Source organism: Entelurus aequoreus, linkage group LG06 (genome assembly GCF_033978785.1).
Source record: "Entelurus aequoreus isolate RoL-2023_Sb linkage group LG06, RoL_Eaeq_v1.1, whole genome shotgun sequence".
In the NCBI taxonomy this organism is placed as follows: Eukaryota; Metazoa; Chordata; class Actinopteri; order Syngnathiformes; family Syngnathidae; genus Entelurus; species Entelurus aequoreus.
This window is the reverse complement of record NC_084736.1, coordinates 33,871,277-33,888,545: the sequence shown is the minus strand read 5'-3', so window position 1 is coordinate 33,888,545 and position 17,269 is coordinate 33,871,277. Positions and strand designations below refer to the sequence as shown.

Sequence of the window (17,269 nt, the reverse complement as noted above, 5' to 3'; positions counted from 1 at the left end):
TTTACGATTAGTACTTTTTTCATGAATGTTGTTTACAATTAGAACTTTATTCATGAATATTGTTTACATTTAGAAATGTATTCATGAATGCTGTTTACAATTAGAACTTTATTCATAAATGTTGTTTACAATTACAAATGTATTCATGAATGTTGTTTACAATTGGAGGAAGTTGTTGTCCACAGAAAGGGTGTTGTTGTTTCCAAAGAAGTCAAATTGCAAAGATTGCAATGAAAACTGAATCACGTGAAATGACTTTTGTGTAATAAAGTCCAAAATGTAGTTTGTGTAAGAGGTGTTGTTGTGTACAAGTTGTGTGTTTCCTCTGCAAAAGTACAAGTTTGGTATGACAACCACTTGCGATGTTTATCGTCAAGACGCCGCTTTGATGATTTCCCCGAGGTGGTCCTGTAAAGAAAATGGCCGCCACCAGCAAAAAACTAAGATTCCGTTAAATGTAGCATCCTGCAACGTTGTGTTGTGTTGTGTTGTGTTGTGTTGTGTTGCGTTGTTGTGGGCACTCATCCAGAGCCCAGTACAAGATTACACTTCAGTCTTTGTGCTGCCGCTGGCGGGCACAGCGGGGAAATGATGACCTGCGAAGTTTATTAAGTTAGAACAAGACCATTAATTGGCGAGCGGCGGCTGGGCGATGTGTTCGGGGGAGGGGAAGGGGGAGGGGAAGGGGGAGGGATAAAATAGGAGGCAGAGAAATGTAATAACCTGCCTTCAGGATATATGAGGCTCCATTTCTGCAACTATTAGCTGCAAACTGCAAGCAGCGGTAGACGGAGGGCAGATGTGATAGGAAACCAATTCGATCACCAATACAATCATTGATCACTCATCATTGATCAGTGATGGAATATTAGCACCTTCCCTTCCTCCATGTGTTTGTGTCCAACGATCTTCTTCTGCTCAAAGTCACACTTATTCAAGAAAAACAACTGATATTATTTGAAAGAATACTTTTTATTTGTGAACATTTGACATATGTTCAAGATGGCGTCGCGACTAGTCGCAGAGGCTCAACGCTCTCCCGTTCGGTGCTTTTTTATGTTATTTATGTACGTCTTTGTTATTTTACTTTTTACATCCTGTCGGGCAAACAACGTCTACACCAGGCAGGATCTCATAGAAGTGGGATCTCCCGGAGAAAGCGCCGTCACGGCCGAGTTTATCCGTGTAAACAACATCCCGGAAGAAATTGCGAGACAACCCGGATCTCCATGGTACACTATACCCGGAACAAAGCGCCGCAGGCGGCGTAGAGAACGTAAACAGAAACGAGGCTGCAGAGCTGGTCTGCTGGAGAGGCTAAGACAACGAACACGACCGAACAGACCACCACTGCCGAGTATATGTCTCACAAATGCAAGATCACTTGCAAACAAGATGGACGAACTGAGGCTACAGGTAGCAACGAACACCACCGTGAGGAATAGCTGCGTGCTAATAGTCACAGAAACCTGGCTCCATTCATCCATCCCGGATCTCGCTATCGAGCTAACAGGCTACACTCTACACCGCCTGGACAGGACAAAAGAGGCTACAGGGAAATCGCGTGGAGCAGGACTATTAATATTCACAAAGGACACATGGGGAGTAGCCACTGTTCCCCTAATCTAAAATATCTGACTATTAAATGTCGACCCTTTTACCTGCCGAGGGAATACAATGCTGTGTTGCTAACCGCAGTGTACATAGCGCCAGATGCTAACGCTAGCACGGTGCTAGGTCAGCTGCATGATACAATCAACCAGCAACAAAGCATGTATCCGGAGGCTGCTCATATCATCGCAGGAGACTTTAACCATGCTAATCTGAAGGTAGTGCTCCCCAAACTACACCAGCATGTAAAATGTGCCACAAGAGGCAAAAACACACTAGACAAGGTTTACTCAAATATTAAACTGGGCTACAGAGCTAAACCTTTAGCACACATGGGCCAGTCAGACCACACATCCCTGCTACTCATCCCAGCATACACCCCCACCCGGATAAGTGCTCCCACCACAACAAAGTCCATCAAAACCTGGCCTGAAGGTGCCACTGAAAAGCTACAAGACTGATTTGACACCACTGCGTGGGAGGTCTTTGTAGACGAGGACCTGGATAAATACACATCAGGAGTACTGGGCTACATAAAACACTGCACAGACTCTGTTACTGTGGATAAGCGCGTCCGAGTCTATTCCAACACAAAGCCATGGATGACGAGAGAGGTGCAGAGGCTGCTGAGGGAGAGGGACACCGCGTTCAGATCTGGCGACGGGGAGCTCTACAGCACTGCCAGAGCCAGCCTGAAGCGTGGTATCAGGGAGGCTAAGGAGGACTCCAAAATGAAGATTGAGGACTGCTTCCAAAGCAACGACTCCAGGAGGGTATGGCAGGGGGTCCAGCACATGACCAACTACAGGCCCAGCAACCTCCCGGCCGGCAGGGGAGACCCCCGGCTGGCAGAGGAGCTGAACTCCTTCTACGCCCGCTTTGAGGTAACACCATCGGAAGCAGTCACACTTCACTCAGTAGCAACACCTCACCCAACAGCCACACCTCAATCAGCAGTCACACCTCACTCGGCAGACTACAGCAGCCTCACCCTTTCAGTGACGGAACATGAGGTCAGACGCACACTGAAAGCCGTGAACCCGAGGAAGGCTGCGGGACCGGACGCCGTCTCCGGACGGGTGCTGAGAGACTGCGCTGATCAGCTGGCTGGTGTCCTCACCGACATCTTCAACCGGTCCCTGTCCCAGGCCACCGTCCCATCCTGCCTGAAAACCTCCACCATCATCCCGGTCCCCAAAAAGAAAAACACTGTCAGCTGTCTGAACGACTACCGGCCAGTGGCACTCACTTCCATCACAATGAAGTGTTTCGAGAAACTGGTCCGGACCCACATCCTCTCATCCCTACCGCCCGCATTGGACCCCCATCAGTTTGCCTACCGAGTCAACAGGTCTACGGAGGACGCCATCGCTACGGCTCTCCACTCCGCCATGTCCCACATGGAGGGGGGGGGGGGGGGGGGGGGGCTATGTACGGCTGCTCTTTGTAGACTTCAGCTCTGCATTTAATACCATCTTACCTGACAGACTGGTGACCAAGCTAGCAGACCTCGGAATATCCAACCCCACCTGTCTCTGGATTAAAGACTTCCTGACTGACCGCCATCAGAGGGTGAGGATGGGTACCCACACCTCCACAGCCCTCAGCCTCAGCACCGGCTCACCCCAGGGCTGCGTGCTGAGCCCCCTGCTCTACTCACTCTACACCCACGACTTCACAGCCACCCACCCCGGCAATCACATCATAAAGTTTGCCGATGACACAACGGTGGTGGGCTGCATCTCTGGGGTCGACGAGACGGCATACCGGGACGAGGTGGAGCAGCTGGCAGTGTTGAGCAGGGTGAACAACCTGAAGCTGAACCAGCTCAAGACCCAGGAAGTGATCTTGGACAGCAGGAGGAGAAAAACTACCATACAGCCCCTGTACATCGACGGGGGCTGTGTGGAAAGAGTCTCATCCCTACGCTTCCTGGGAGTTCACCTGGATGAGGACCTGTCCTGGAGGACCAACACCACGGCCATCGTCAAGAGGGCACAGCAGAGGCTCTACTTCTTGAGAGTACTCAGGAATCTCCACCTGAGACAGGATCTGCTGGTGTCCTTCTACCGCTGTTCTGTGGAGAGCATCCTCACATACTGCATCTGCGTATGGTTCTGCAGCTGCACAGCAGCAGAGAGGAAAGCTCTCCAGAGGGTCGTCAACTCGGCCCAAAAAATCATCGGGTGCCCCCTCCCCTCCCTGGAAGAACTGTATAACTCCCGCTGCCTGAAGAAGGCAGCCAACATACTCAAGGACCCATCCCACCCCGGCAACAGCCACTTCGATCGGCTGCCTTCCGGCAGACGTTTCAGAACCATGCGAACCCGCACAAATAGACTCAGGAACAGTTTCTACCCCCGGGCCATAACTGCACTAAACGCAGCTAAATTGTAAAAAAAAAACAAAAAACAAAAACTCCCTCACGTGCAACATGAGGAAGCCACCGGTCAATCACGATCCGGGACTGTGCAATCAGCGATTACATGCCAACTGGACAATATTTATCATATTTATTCACACAATTAATCCACAATAAAAAGCCTTCACAGCATAGGAGGTAGGAAATGCTGACTCCCACCCCCTTAGCACACTGGATTCAGCATAACTCCTCTCTAGTCACTTTATACTTTTTACTGTTTCGTTTTCTTTTACATTGCCTCCTAGAGTGGTCTTAGGCCACATTGTATATTGCATATTGTGTATATTGTGTTGTTTTTGTATATTGTGTGGTTTCTTCTTTTTAAAAAAAATGCAAAGCACCTCAGGGAAGCAATCTAAATTTCGTTGGACCTGTACCTGTACATGCACAATGACAATAAAGATCATTAATTAATTAATTAATTCATTCATTCATATTTCGGTGCCTCTTAACCATAGGGCCCAATGCTGGGCCGAGACCACCCCATGAGGGCCGCCAAAATGGATGTTTTTCTCAGCTGTGGTCTGCAGCACTGCTCAGCTGTAGTTCACTTTTCCACCACTTGTGGCAGTAAAGACAACATCTAACAAATAGAAGAAGTCTGAGAGAAGTCTCCAAAAATTTGCACTTTCCGTTTACCGACAGTTTAGTTAAGAAATATATTTATTATGAATTTCATAATTTCATTATGAATTGATGTATTTCAGCACAACATAATTGTATGTAAATCTATTTTTTGTCAGCTATTTAGGAGTATATTTGAGTAATATTCATTTTTTTCCTAATCAGCCTGACCTACGCCTAAGATTTATGTGTTAAATAAATAATCATCGTCATTTTGTATCACTTGTGGCAGTAAAGACAACATCAAACAAACATAAGAAGTCAGAGACAAGTTTCCTAAGCGCAAAAAAATAAGACTAAAGTGTTCAATTTGCACTTTCCGTTCATTAACAGTTTATTTAAGAAACACATTTATTATAATTATTGATGTATTTTAGCGCAACACAATTGTATGTAAATCTATTTTTGTCAGCTATTCAGGAGTAAATTTGATGAATATTAATTTCTCTCATCAGCCTGACCTAAGCCTAAGGTTTGTGTGTTAAATAAATAATCATCTTCGTCATTTTGTATCACTTGTGGCAGTAAAGACAACATCAAACAAACAGAAGAAGTCAGAGAGAAGTTTCCTGAGCGCAAAAATTAAGACTAAAGTGTTTTATTTGCACTTTCCGTTCATTAAAAGTTTAGTTAAGAAACACATTTATTGTGTGAATGCACCAAAGCATTCACAAATGGTTTTCTACACCAAAATTCATCTATTTATTATTATTCCTCTAATCTTCTTCTCCAGATTTTGGCACGTTCTACATTCCACATTTTTCACCCGATTCAACCCGAAAACCAAAAATTCCCAGATTTCCCAGAATTTTTGGTTTTCTGGGATATTTTTCCCATTTAAAATGAATTGGCCATTTTTCAAACTTCCACCATTTCCACATTTTTCAACCTATTCAAACCATTCCACCTTCAACACATTTCACCATCCTGGAAATCTAAACTACTCTTTTTTCTAAGTTAAAAAAAATTCCAGGATTTTCCAGAATTCCTGGTTTTCCAAAGCCCTATTTCCCCCCTTTTTTCTGGCGAATACTTCTTCCATATTTTTCCACCCACTTCAAACATTCCACCGTCAAAAAAATCCTCTTAATTAAGACCAAAAACTAAGGTGTTTTTTGAACTGGAAAAATTCCCGGTTTTCCCGAAATTCCAGGAATCCCGTAATACCATTTCTCAATTCAAAATGTTACTACTTCAACATTTATCGACCGATTTCAAACATTTTAACACCAACCATTTTAAATAATTCAGACCATTCAAGTTTGTTTTTTTAGCATTTTCAAAAAAATTCCCGCTTTTCCCCAAATTCCCAAATTTTGTGGAAATTCCCATTGAAATTAATGGAACATTCTTCAAAGTTCCACAAACCCCACATTTTTCATCTGATTCAAACTGTTCCAACTTCAAAATGTTCAGCCTGTTTAGGAATTGTGTGCTCGACTTCGACAATTTAAAAAAAAAATCCCGGATTTCCCATAATTCCCTTTTTTTTGGTGCATTTTCCCCATTCAAAATGAATTGTCAATTTTTTAAACTTCCACAATTCCCACATTTTTCAACCTATTCAAACCATTGCACCTTTAACACATTCCAGTCATCCTTGACATTCAAATTAACACTTTTCCAAGTTCCAAACCAAATTCTGGTTTTCCTGGAAATTCAAACTCTTCAACATTCAAACTATTCTTACATTCATACTACATTTTGTCAGTTCAAATTCAGCATTTGAGCATTCACACGCAATTCCTTCAGGAATTGCTTAATTGAGTTATAATTATTGATGTATTTTAACACAACATAGTTGTATGTAAATATATTTTTTGTCAGCTATTTAGGAGTATATTTGATGAATATTAATTTTTCTTATCAGCCTGACCTAAGCCTAAGGAATAATATTTGCCATTCCATATCACTTGACAAGGTTGTAAACTGTAAGAAGGTTCGATTTAATTATTCAATATGATTTGAATGGAGAGGAAGACAACTAATTCAGTGTTAATATTTGAGTGGGTCCAGAGCCCCCCTGTAGTGGTAAAGTCGGGCCTTGTAGTCAAATAGGTTAAGGTTATATTTCATGTGAATTATTTATAGATATTATATATTTATATACTTTATATATAAATTGTATTTATATGTCCATATTTACGTGTCTATAAACCCCAAAACCAGTGAAGTTGGCACATTGTGTAAATGGTAAATAAAAAGAGAATACAATGATTTGCAAATCATTTTCAACTTATATTCAATTGAATAGACTGCAAAGACAAGATACTTCATGTTCACACTGAGAATTTTTTTTTTTTTGTGCAAAGAATCATGAACTTTGCAAAAAAGTTGTCAGAGGGGCATTTTTACCACTGTGTTACATGGCCTTTCCTTTTAACAACACTCAGTAAAAGTTTGGGAACTGAGGAGACACATTTTTGAAGTGGAATTATTTCCCATTCTTGCTTGATGTACAGCTTACGTTGTTCAACAGTCTCCCTTCTGATATATTAGCCTTCATATTGCACCACACATTTTCAATGTCTGGACTACAGGCAGGCCAGTCTAGTACCCGCACTCTTTTACTATGAAGCCACACTGTTGTAACACGTGGCTTGGCATTGTCTTGCTGAAATAAGCAGGGGCGTCCATGATAACGTTGCTTGGATGGCAACATGTGTTGCTCCAAAACCTGTATGTACCTTCCAGCATTAATGGTGCCTTCACAGATGTGTAAGTTACCCATGTCTTGGGCACTAATACACCCCCATACCATCACAGATGCTGGCTTTTACACTTTGTGCCAAGAACAGTCCGGATGGTTCTTTTCCTCTTTGGTCCGGAGGACACGACGTCCACAATTTCCATAAACAATTTGAAATGTGGACTTGTTAGACCACAGAACTCTTTTCCACTTTGCATCAGTCCATCTTAGATGAGCTCGGGCCCAGCGAAGCCGACGGCGTTTCTGGGTGTTGTTGATAAATGGCTTTGGCTTTGCATAGTAGAGTTTTAACTTGCACTTACAGATGTAGTGACCAACTGTAGTTACTGACAGTGGTTTTCTGAAGTGTTCCTGATCCCATGTGGTGATATCCTTTACACACTGATGTGGCTTTTTGATGCAGTCCCGCCTGAGGGATCCAAGGTCCATAATATCATGGCTTACGTGCAGTGATTTCTCCAGATTCTCTGAACCTTTTGATGACATTACGGAGCTTAGATGGTGAAATCCCTAAATTCCTTGCAATAGCTGGTTGAGAAATGTTGTTCTTAAACAATTTGCTCAGGCAATTGTTGACAAAGTGGTGACCCTCGCCCCATCCTTGTTTGTGAATGACTGAGCATTTCATGGAGGCTGCTTTTATACCCAATCATGGCACTCGCCTGTTCCAAATTAGCCTGTTCACCTGTGGGATGTTCCAAATAAGTCTTTGATGAGCATTCCTCAACTTTCTCAGTCTTTTTTGCCACTTATGCCAGCTTTTTTGAAACATGTTGCAGGCATCAAATTCCAAATGAGCTAATATTTGCAAAAAACAACAAAGTTTCTCAGTGTGAACATGAAATATCTTGTCTTTGCCGTCTATTAAATTGAAAATAAGTTGAAAAGGATTTACAAATCATTGTATTCTCTTTTTATTTACCATTTACACAACGTGACAACTTCACTGCTTTTGGGGTTTGGTAATATGGGAATTGAAAGTTTTGTCGCTGGAATTTTAGAAAGCATTTAAAAAATGTACAAACTGGAAAACTTTTCAGTGATTAGTCATGGGAATTGTGTGACAGGAAATTAGGGATTTTTTCTCAATGTGAAAAATTGTGAATTTTAATCTTTACTAGAAAAATCTTTACTGCGTTGAGAAATATGACAACATATTTTTTAATGGCATTTATTGTGTGAAATGGGACATTCGTGGAAAACCTGGAATCTTGGGGGGGAACAAAATTATTTGAATGTGTTGAGAAATGTTGAATTAGAAAAAAATAGGAATTTTTGTAACAGGAAATGTAGGATTTGAATTTTTTGTTCATTGTAAAAAGAATTGTTTTTGTGGAAAATGTATATTGAGTCCATTAACAACAATCATGATTCAATAACTGATTTTCACAGTTTTTTACATTTGATTAAGGATGATGAAATCAAGTGAAAACCACTTTTTTGGTGGCTGGCAATAACAATTATTGAACAATTTAAAACAATTAACACGTTTTAGTAAAAATCAGGAGCTTTGCCAGGTTGAGAATGTTAAATCTACTGTATTTACAGTGGGGGTCAAAAGTTGACATACACTTGTAAAGAACATAATGTCATGGCTGTCTTGAGTTTCCAATCATTTCTGCAACTATTATTTTTTTGTGATAGAGAGATTGGAGCACATACTTGTTGGTCACAAAAAACATTCATGAAGTTTGCTTCTTTTATGAATTTATTATGGGTCTACTGAAAATGTGAGCAAATCTGCTGGGTCAAAAGTATACATACAGCAATGTTAATATTTGCTTACATGTCCCTTGGCAAGTTTCACTGCAATAAGGCGCTTTTGGTAGCCATCCACAAGCTTCTGCTTGAATTTTAGACCACTCCTCTTGACAAAATTGGTGCAGTTCAGCTAAATGTGTTGGTTTTCTGACATGGACTTGTTTCTTGAGCATTGTCCACACTTTTAAGTCAGGACTTTGGGAAGGCCATTTTAAAACCTTCATTCTAGCCTGATTTAGCCATTCCTTTACCACTTTTGACGTGTGTTTGGGGTCATTGTCCTGTTGGAACACCCAACTGCGCCCAAGACGCAACCTCCGGGCTGATGATTTTAGCTTGTCCTGAAGAATTTGGAGGTAATCCTCCTTTTTCATTTTCCCATTTAAAGCACCAGTTCCATTGACAGCAAAACAGGCCCAGAGCATAATACTACCACCACCATGCTTGACAGTAGGTGTGGTGTTCCTGGGATTAAAGGCCTCACCATTTCTCCTCCAAACATATTGCTGGGTATTGTGGCCAACAGCTAAATTTTGTTTAATCTGACCACAGAACTTTCCTCCAGAAGGTCTTATCTTTGTCCATGTGATGTCAGATGAAACAAAAATTGGCCACAAGCAATATGTTTGGAGGAGAAAAGGGGATGCCTTTAATCCCAAGAACACCACACCTACCGTCAAGCATGGTGGTGGTAGTATTATGCCCTCAGCCCGTTTTGCTGCCAATTGAACTTGTGCTTTACAGAGAGTAAATGGGAAAATGAAAAAGGAGGATTACCTCCAAATTCTTCAGGACAACCTAAAATCATCAGCCCGGAGGTTGGGTCTTGGGCGCAGTTGGGTGTTCCAACAGGACAATGACCCCAAACACACGTCAAAAGTGGTAAAGAATGGTTAAATCAGGCTAGAATGAAGGTTTTAGAATGGCCTTCCCAAAGTCCTGACTTAAACGTGTGGACAATGCTGAAGAAACAAGTCCATGTCAGAAAACCAACACATTTAGCTGAACTGCACCAATTTCGTCAAGAGGAGTGGTCAAAAATTCAAGCAGAAGCTTGCCAGAAGCTTGTGGATGGCTACCAAAAGCACATTATTGCAGTGAAACTTGCCAAGGGACATGTAAGCAAATATTAACATTGCTGTATGTATACTTTTGACCCAGCAGATTTGCTCACATTTTCAGAAGTCCCATATTAAATTCATAAAAGAAGCAAACTTCAATAATGTTTTTTGTGACCAACAAGTATGTGCTCCAATCACTCTATCACAAAAAAATAAGAGTTGTAGAAATGATTGAAAATTCAAGACAACCATGACATTATGTTCTTTACAAGTGTATGTACACTTTTGACCACCATTGTATGTAGAAATAATGGACTTTTACTTTGAAAGGACACAGCATTTTTTCCTACAATCAACTTCATTTACATAATGAAGTTTAGGTTTTGAATACATTTATAATCATAATCAAATCACGCGACTTCGGAAATGTACAAAGTGGATATTGGACATAAATGAGAGATATATTTCTTCAGGGGTTACGTAACACGTCTCAGTAATTGTGTGAAATATCCTCCTGGAAGACAAGTAGCACGCCGCGGCGTAGCGGCGGCCATGATGGATGGTCGCAGGCGTGGCTCCTCCTCACGGGAGGAATGCAAATACGCACTTTGGCGCGCGACACAAGCGTCGCCTGGCCATCCATCATCTCGCCTCGCCACCGCGCAGAGCGAATGGATTCCTTCCGTTGATTGAGGAGCACTGATGACGGCCAGCGACTAATTAGTGAGCAGAGAGGATATTTTTTATTCCTGGAACTCCTTCTCTCTGGTGTACACGCAGAAATGACGTATCAACAACTCTCAGAATGAAAGTCTTCCCTCCAATGTTGCACCTTTTAAAATCACTGTGCAACAACCACAACTTGTCTTCATTCTGCAGGGAGTCATTTACTGTCAGGACTTGGTCCCGGCGTGGTTGGTTCTCCCAGAAGGCAACGGAAAATTGGCGCGTGCGAGGCGTGAATTTAAATACATGTTTATTTAACAATAAAAAAGGAATAAACAAAAGGCGCTCACAGTGGAGGTAGAAAACTTGGCTATACAAAACAAAAGACTTGCACAAGGGCACAAAAACTATTAAACACAACTTACTTGGCATGAGGAAAAAGCATGAAAAAGAGTAGCATGGATCATGAGCGTGAACAGAGTGGCAGGAGTGTGAATGTGATGTCGCCAGGACGAACAACAGAAACAGAAAAGCTTATATAGTGACATGATCAGTGAAAACAGGTGCATGACTCTAAACGTGAACAGGTGCGTGACATGACGATGTGAACCAGGTGAAAACTAATGAGTTGCTATGGAAACAAACAAACCAGGAAGTGCAACCAGGAACTAAAAAGAGTCCAAAAAACAAACAACACATGGCCAAAACAAAAACATGATCAACAGACATGACAGAGCCCCTCCCTTAAGGACAGATCCCAGATGTCCAAAAACAAATAAAACAAGGCAGGATCAAGAGTCATGGGAGGGCGGGAGGGGGACATGGCGGTGGGTCGCCAGACCAGGTGTCCCCGAATCCACCGGGGCAGAGTTAGATGCCGGCGACGCGTAGAGCGCCGCTGTACCAGACGAGGTGGACGACCTGGGAATGGCCACATTCGTGGCCGACGAGGAGGTCGGCGAACCTGGCGTGGCGGACGCCCATGGAATGGCCACATCTGTGGCTGACTAGGAGGTGGATGCGTTGTCATCGTGGCAGGAGCAGATGACGCAGGTGCAGCAGACGGCGAAGCTTGGCGTGGTGCGTCGGGCGGAAAAATTTGGCGTGGCGGGTCTTTGTCTTGGCATGGTGGTGCTTGGTCTTTGTCTTGGCTTTGGGGGTCTTGGTCTTTGTCTTGGCTTGGGGGGTCTTGGTCTTTGTCTTGGCTTGGCGGGTCTTGGTCTTTGTCTTGGCTTGGGGGGTCTTGGTCTTTGTCTTGGCTTGGGGGGTCTTGGTCTTGGTCTTGGTCTTGGCGTGGGTCAGGGTCTTGGCGTGGGTCTTGGTCTTGGTCTTGGTCTTGATGTGGAGCTGGTACCGGAGCTTGCCGTCGTGGAGCTGGTACCGGAGCTTGCCGTCGTGGGGCTGGTACCGGAGCTTGCCGTCGTGGAGCTGGTACCGGAGCTCGGCGTGGTGGGTCTTGGCGTGGAGGAGCTGGTGCTGTGATGGGTGCCAGCCGTGGTGCTGCGACGGGTGCCAGCCGTGGTGCCAACCGTGGTGCTGCGACGGGTGGCACCTGGCGTCGTGGAGCTGGTACCGGAGCTCGACGTGGTGGGTCTTGGCGTGGTGGAGCTGGTGCTGCGACGGGTGCCAGCTGTGGTGCCAGCCGTGGTGCAGCAACTGGAGCTTGGCAGCGTGGTGCAGCAACTGGAGCTTGGCAGCGTGGTGCAGCAACTGGAGCTTGGCAGCGTGGAAATACCGGTGGTGGTGGCCGAACCGGAGGTTGCGGCTTAGCAGGCCGAAAGACTGGTGGTGGCGGCCGTGCTGGAGGCTGTGGCTTGGCAGACCGAAGAACTGCCCCACCTGAACAGTTCCCAGCCCTAGCCCCCCCCTAAAGGAGCGGATCCCAGACGCGCTCCGGAACCGTCTTTTGGGGTGGGTGGAGAGAGGTCAGGAGGGGGGCAGAATCCTCCCCTTTTAATTGTCCAAAAAGTATTTTATTCTTCCCCACCTGGGATTGATTGGGAGAGAAAAAAAATGTTTGTGACTTGGGCGTGGCTTGAGTCCTGGGGGGCGGGGCATGGAATTTGGGTGGCTTGGATTGACTTGCTCTAATGTCCAAAAGCATGTTCTGATAGTGTTGTATCATGTTTATGGGTTTAGAGTCTTTTGCTGGAGGGGAGTGATCAAAAGAAAAAGTCTTGAAAAAAAAATCCTGGTCTGTGAAGTCATCAGGGCGAAGCTGGGCTGCCTGTTGCTTGCTTCCGCCTGGAGGGGGAAGAGCTTGCGGGAGTGAGGCGTCCTCTCTCTTTGCGGAAGTCCTCCGTCTTGGGCGACGCTTCCGCGGCACGTCGCCCTCGGACCAAATGGAGCACAATGGCACCAGTCTTCCATCTGGCCCCCACATCATGTCTCTGTGCTCCATGGAGGAGTAGCGCAGAGTTTCCTCCTCCATCGCGCGCAGGACCGCCCAAGAAGCCTCGTCAAAAACGTCCAATTTTTGTGCGGGAGAATTTTTCTGCTGGCGACATACTGTCAGGACTTGGTCCCTGGCGTGGTTGGTTCTACCAGAAGGCAACGGAAAATTGGCGCGTGTGAGGCGTGAATTTAAATACATGTTTATTTAACAATAAAAAAGGAATAAACAAAAGGCGCTAACAGTGGAGGTAGAAAACTTGGCTATACAAAACAAAAGACTTGCACAAGGGCACAAAAACTATTAAACAAAACTTACTTGGCATGAGGAAAAAGCATGAAAAAGAGCAGCATGGATCATGAGCGTGAACAGAGTGGCAGGAGTGTGAATGTGATGTCGCCAGGACGAACAACAGAAACAGAAAAGCTTATATAGTGACATGATCAGTGAAAACAGGTGCGTGACTCTAAACGTGAACAGGTGCGTGACATGACGATGTGAACCAGGTGAAAACTAATGAGTTGCTATGGAAACAAACAAACCAGGAAGTGCAACCAGGAACTAAAAAGAGTCCAAAAAACAAACAACACATGGCCAAAACAAAAACATGATCAACAGACATTACAATTTACTATTGATGCTTGTTGATTAGAATTATATTTTCCCAATAATTGTTTGATTTAGAGAGTGAAATGCGAGTTATACTTTATATTTAACGCAAGCATTTCGCTCCTTTCTGTGACGGAGGAGAGGAAGTTGTTTAGAAATATACTTTTCACCGGACGTAAAACAACTTATTGTTGAAATCACCGTGGATGATCAAATATTTAAGTATATTGTTACGTATAATATTTATGGATGTATTATTCACAGGTTTGAATTGTGCTAAACAGGAAATTGAGACGTGAAGAAAAGTGTTAGTCATTGAAGCGGAAAAAGGCGGCGGGATTAAATACACTCTGCTTCTTCCTACTCCTTTTCGCACTCGTAATGAGAAAATATGTGAAATATGCGATGGTTCATATTGCTACTGTATGCATGTCATAATTACATATCCATATTTACATGTTTATATTTATATGTCTATATTTACATGTATATTTTTACATGTCTATATTTACATGTCCATATTTATGTCTATTTTTACATGTATGTTTTTACAGGTCTATATTTACATGTCCATATTTATATGTCTATATTTACATGCATATTTTTACATGTATATGTTTGCATGTCTATATTTACATGTCCATATCTACATGTATATTTTTTACATGTATATGTTTAAATATCTATATTTACATGTCTATATTTACATGTCATATTTACATGTCTATATTTATATGTCCATATTTACATGTCTATATTTACATGTATATTTTTACATGTCCATATTTGCATGTCATAATTATATGTTTATATTTACATGTCTATAATTACATGTCATATGTATATGTCCATATTTACATGTCCATATTTACATGTCTATATTTACATGTCATATTTATACAGTATGTGCATATTTACATGTCCATATTTATATCCATCCATCCATCCATGTCTAAATTTACATGTACATTTTTGCATGTATATTTTTACATGTATATTTGTACATGTCTATATTTACATGTATATTTTTACATGTCTATATTTACATGTCCATATTTATATATCTATATTTACATGCATATTTTTACATGTATATTTTTACATGTCTATATTTATATGTCCATATTTACATGTCATATTTACGTGTCCATATTTATATATCTATATTTACATGTATATTTTTACATGTATATTTTTACATGTCTATATTTATATGTCCATATTTACATGTCATATTTACATGTCCATATTTGCATGTCATATTTACATATCTATATTTACATGTCTATATTTACATGTCCATATTTATATGTCATATTTGTATGTCCATATTTACATGTCTATATTTACATGTCTATATTTACATGTCATATTTATATGTCCATATTTACATGTCATATTTACATGTCTATGTTTACATGTCATATTTACATGTCTATATTTATATGTCATATTTACATGTCCATAGTTACATGTCATATTTACACAACAATCACTCTCAATATCAATCACTGCTTGCTAAGATTTGTCTTCATTTTGCAGGGAGTCATTTATTATTGATGTATGTTGATTTGAGTGATATTTTCCCAATCAATCAATCACTCTGCTTCTTCCTACTCCTTTTCGCACTTGTAATGAGAACATATGAGACATATGTGATGGATCATATTGCCACTGTATGCACGTTTGACATAAACTTAAATAAAAACAACAATCGATGTTAAAAAGGAACAATCATAGTGAAAAGAAGTGACTTATTGTGAAAAAGAAACGTTGAAAAAACAATACTGAGTGTGTCAGATATTTAACACCATCAAAGAGCTGAAATATTACAAAGATTAAAGGTCTAATTTAATGACATAAGAGAATGATTCAACTCTGATAAAGTGTTGATTTCAGCCCAATGTGAGTTGAATTAATATTCACTGTTCTGCTGCGTTTACTTTCGCGTAACTGAAAGAATGTCAGATAAAAACCTACTTTTTTAGTCGGAAAACAGAAAGGAATTCTCAGCACAAAGTGATTCGACATGCATGGTTTCAAAAGAAACATGACAATAATGTAAGGAAGTTAGCAAAGATTGAACGCTAACACTTTAACTGTAGCTAGCTAGCTAACACTTTGAACGCTACAAGAATCATTCCTCTAGATATACTCCTAAATATACGTACATGTGTACATCAATGTATTCCCTTTCATCGCGACATCATCCGTGTACACGTAAATACTCATCTTTGGAGTCGGACCTTTGTAAGCTAGCTCCGATGCTAACAATGGCGCGAGGAGGAAGAGTTGAAGAAGGAAAAAGGCAGTAAAAGACAAGTTTATTGCAGCTCATCAGAGAGCTGACACACCACAGGAGGTCTCCAATCACCTTCCTGAAAGCCACAAAGTAATAAAGTGTGGCGGAGAAGCAAAGACGCAACTTCTTCGTTTTTGCTGCTAAATGAATTCCTGCTAATTCACCTCAGAGTTCAGCGTGAGGACGTGTGGAGTCCACACTTTCACACGTTCACACTTCCACAGCACAAACAATACCATCTTTGCATGTGTTTAATGAAAACTATTTGCATGATGGCCGTCAGCGAAGAGAAGTCCATAAATTAAATAAAGGGTTCGAAGTGTAGGATAAAAGTAGCGGCTTGTAGTCCGGATGTGTCATCACTAACTCTCCCTTGTCTTCCCGCAGGCGACCCCTCGGCCAACTGGCTGCACGCGCGCTCCTCCCGCAAGAAGAGGTGTCCGTACAGTAAGTACCAGACGCTGGAGCTGGAGAAGGAGTTCCTCTTCAACATGTACCTGACCCGGGACCGCCGCCACGAGGTGGCTCGCGCGCTCAACCTGACCGAGAGACAGGTGAAGATCTGGTTCCAGAACCGCAGGATGAAGATGAAGAAACAGAGCAAGGACCAGCCCAAGGACTAGAGTCGGCACGTAGGGGGAAGGTGCAGCACTACACAAAATGAGGACAAGAAGGTGCAGCACTACACAACATGAGGACAAGAAGGTGCAGCACTACACAACATGAGGACAAGAAGGTGCAGCACTACACAACATGAGGACAAGAAGGTGCAGCACTACACAACATGAGGACAAGAAGGTGCATCACCACTACACAACATGAGGACAAGAAGGTGCAGCACTACACAACATGAGGACAAGAAGGTGCAGCACTACACAACATGAGGACAAGAAGGTGCATTACCACTATACAACATGAGGACAAGAAGGTGCAGCACTACACAACATGAGGACAAGAAGGTGGAGCACTACACAACATGAGGACAAGAAGGTGCAGCACTACACAACATGAGGACAAGAAGGTGCAGCACTACACAACATGAGGACAAGAAGGTGCATCACCACTACACAACATGAGGACAAGAAGGTGCAGCACTACACAACATGAGGAC

The 17,269-nt window shown here is 42.5% G+C and overlaps 1 protein-coding gene across 1 annotated transcript in view; it reads left to right on the top strand.

The window, feature by feature from the left end:
- LOC133652728 (homeobox protein Hox-B9a-like) overlaps positions 1-16,781 on the top strand; it is a 45,950-nt gene extending 29,169 nt beyond the window's left edge. Inside the window, exon 2 of the mRNA XM_062051781.1 lies at positions 16,546-16,781. Coding sequence (XP_061907765.1) covers positions 16,546-16,781 — 236 coding nt within the window. The remainder of the gene's footprint in view (positions 1-16,545) is intronic.
- The last annotated feature ends 488 nt before the right edge of the window (positions 16,782-17,269 follow it).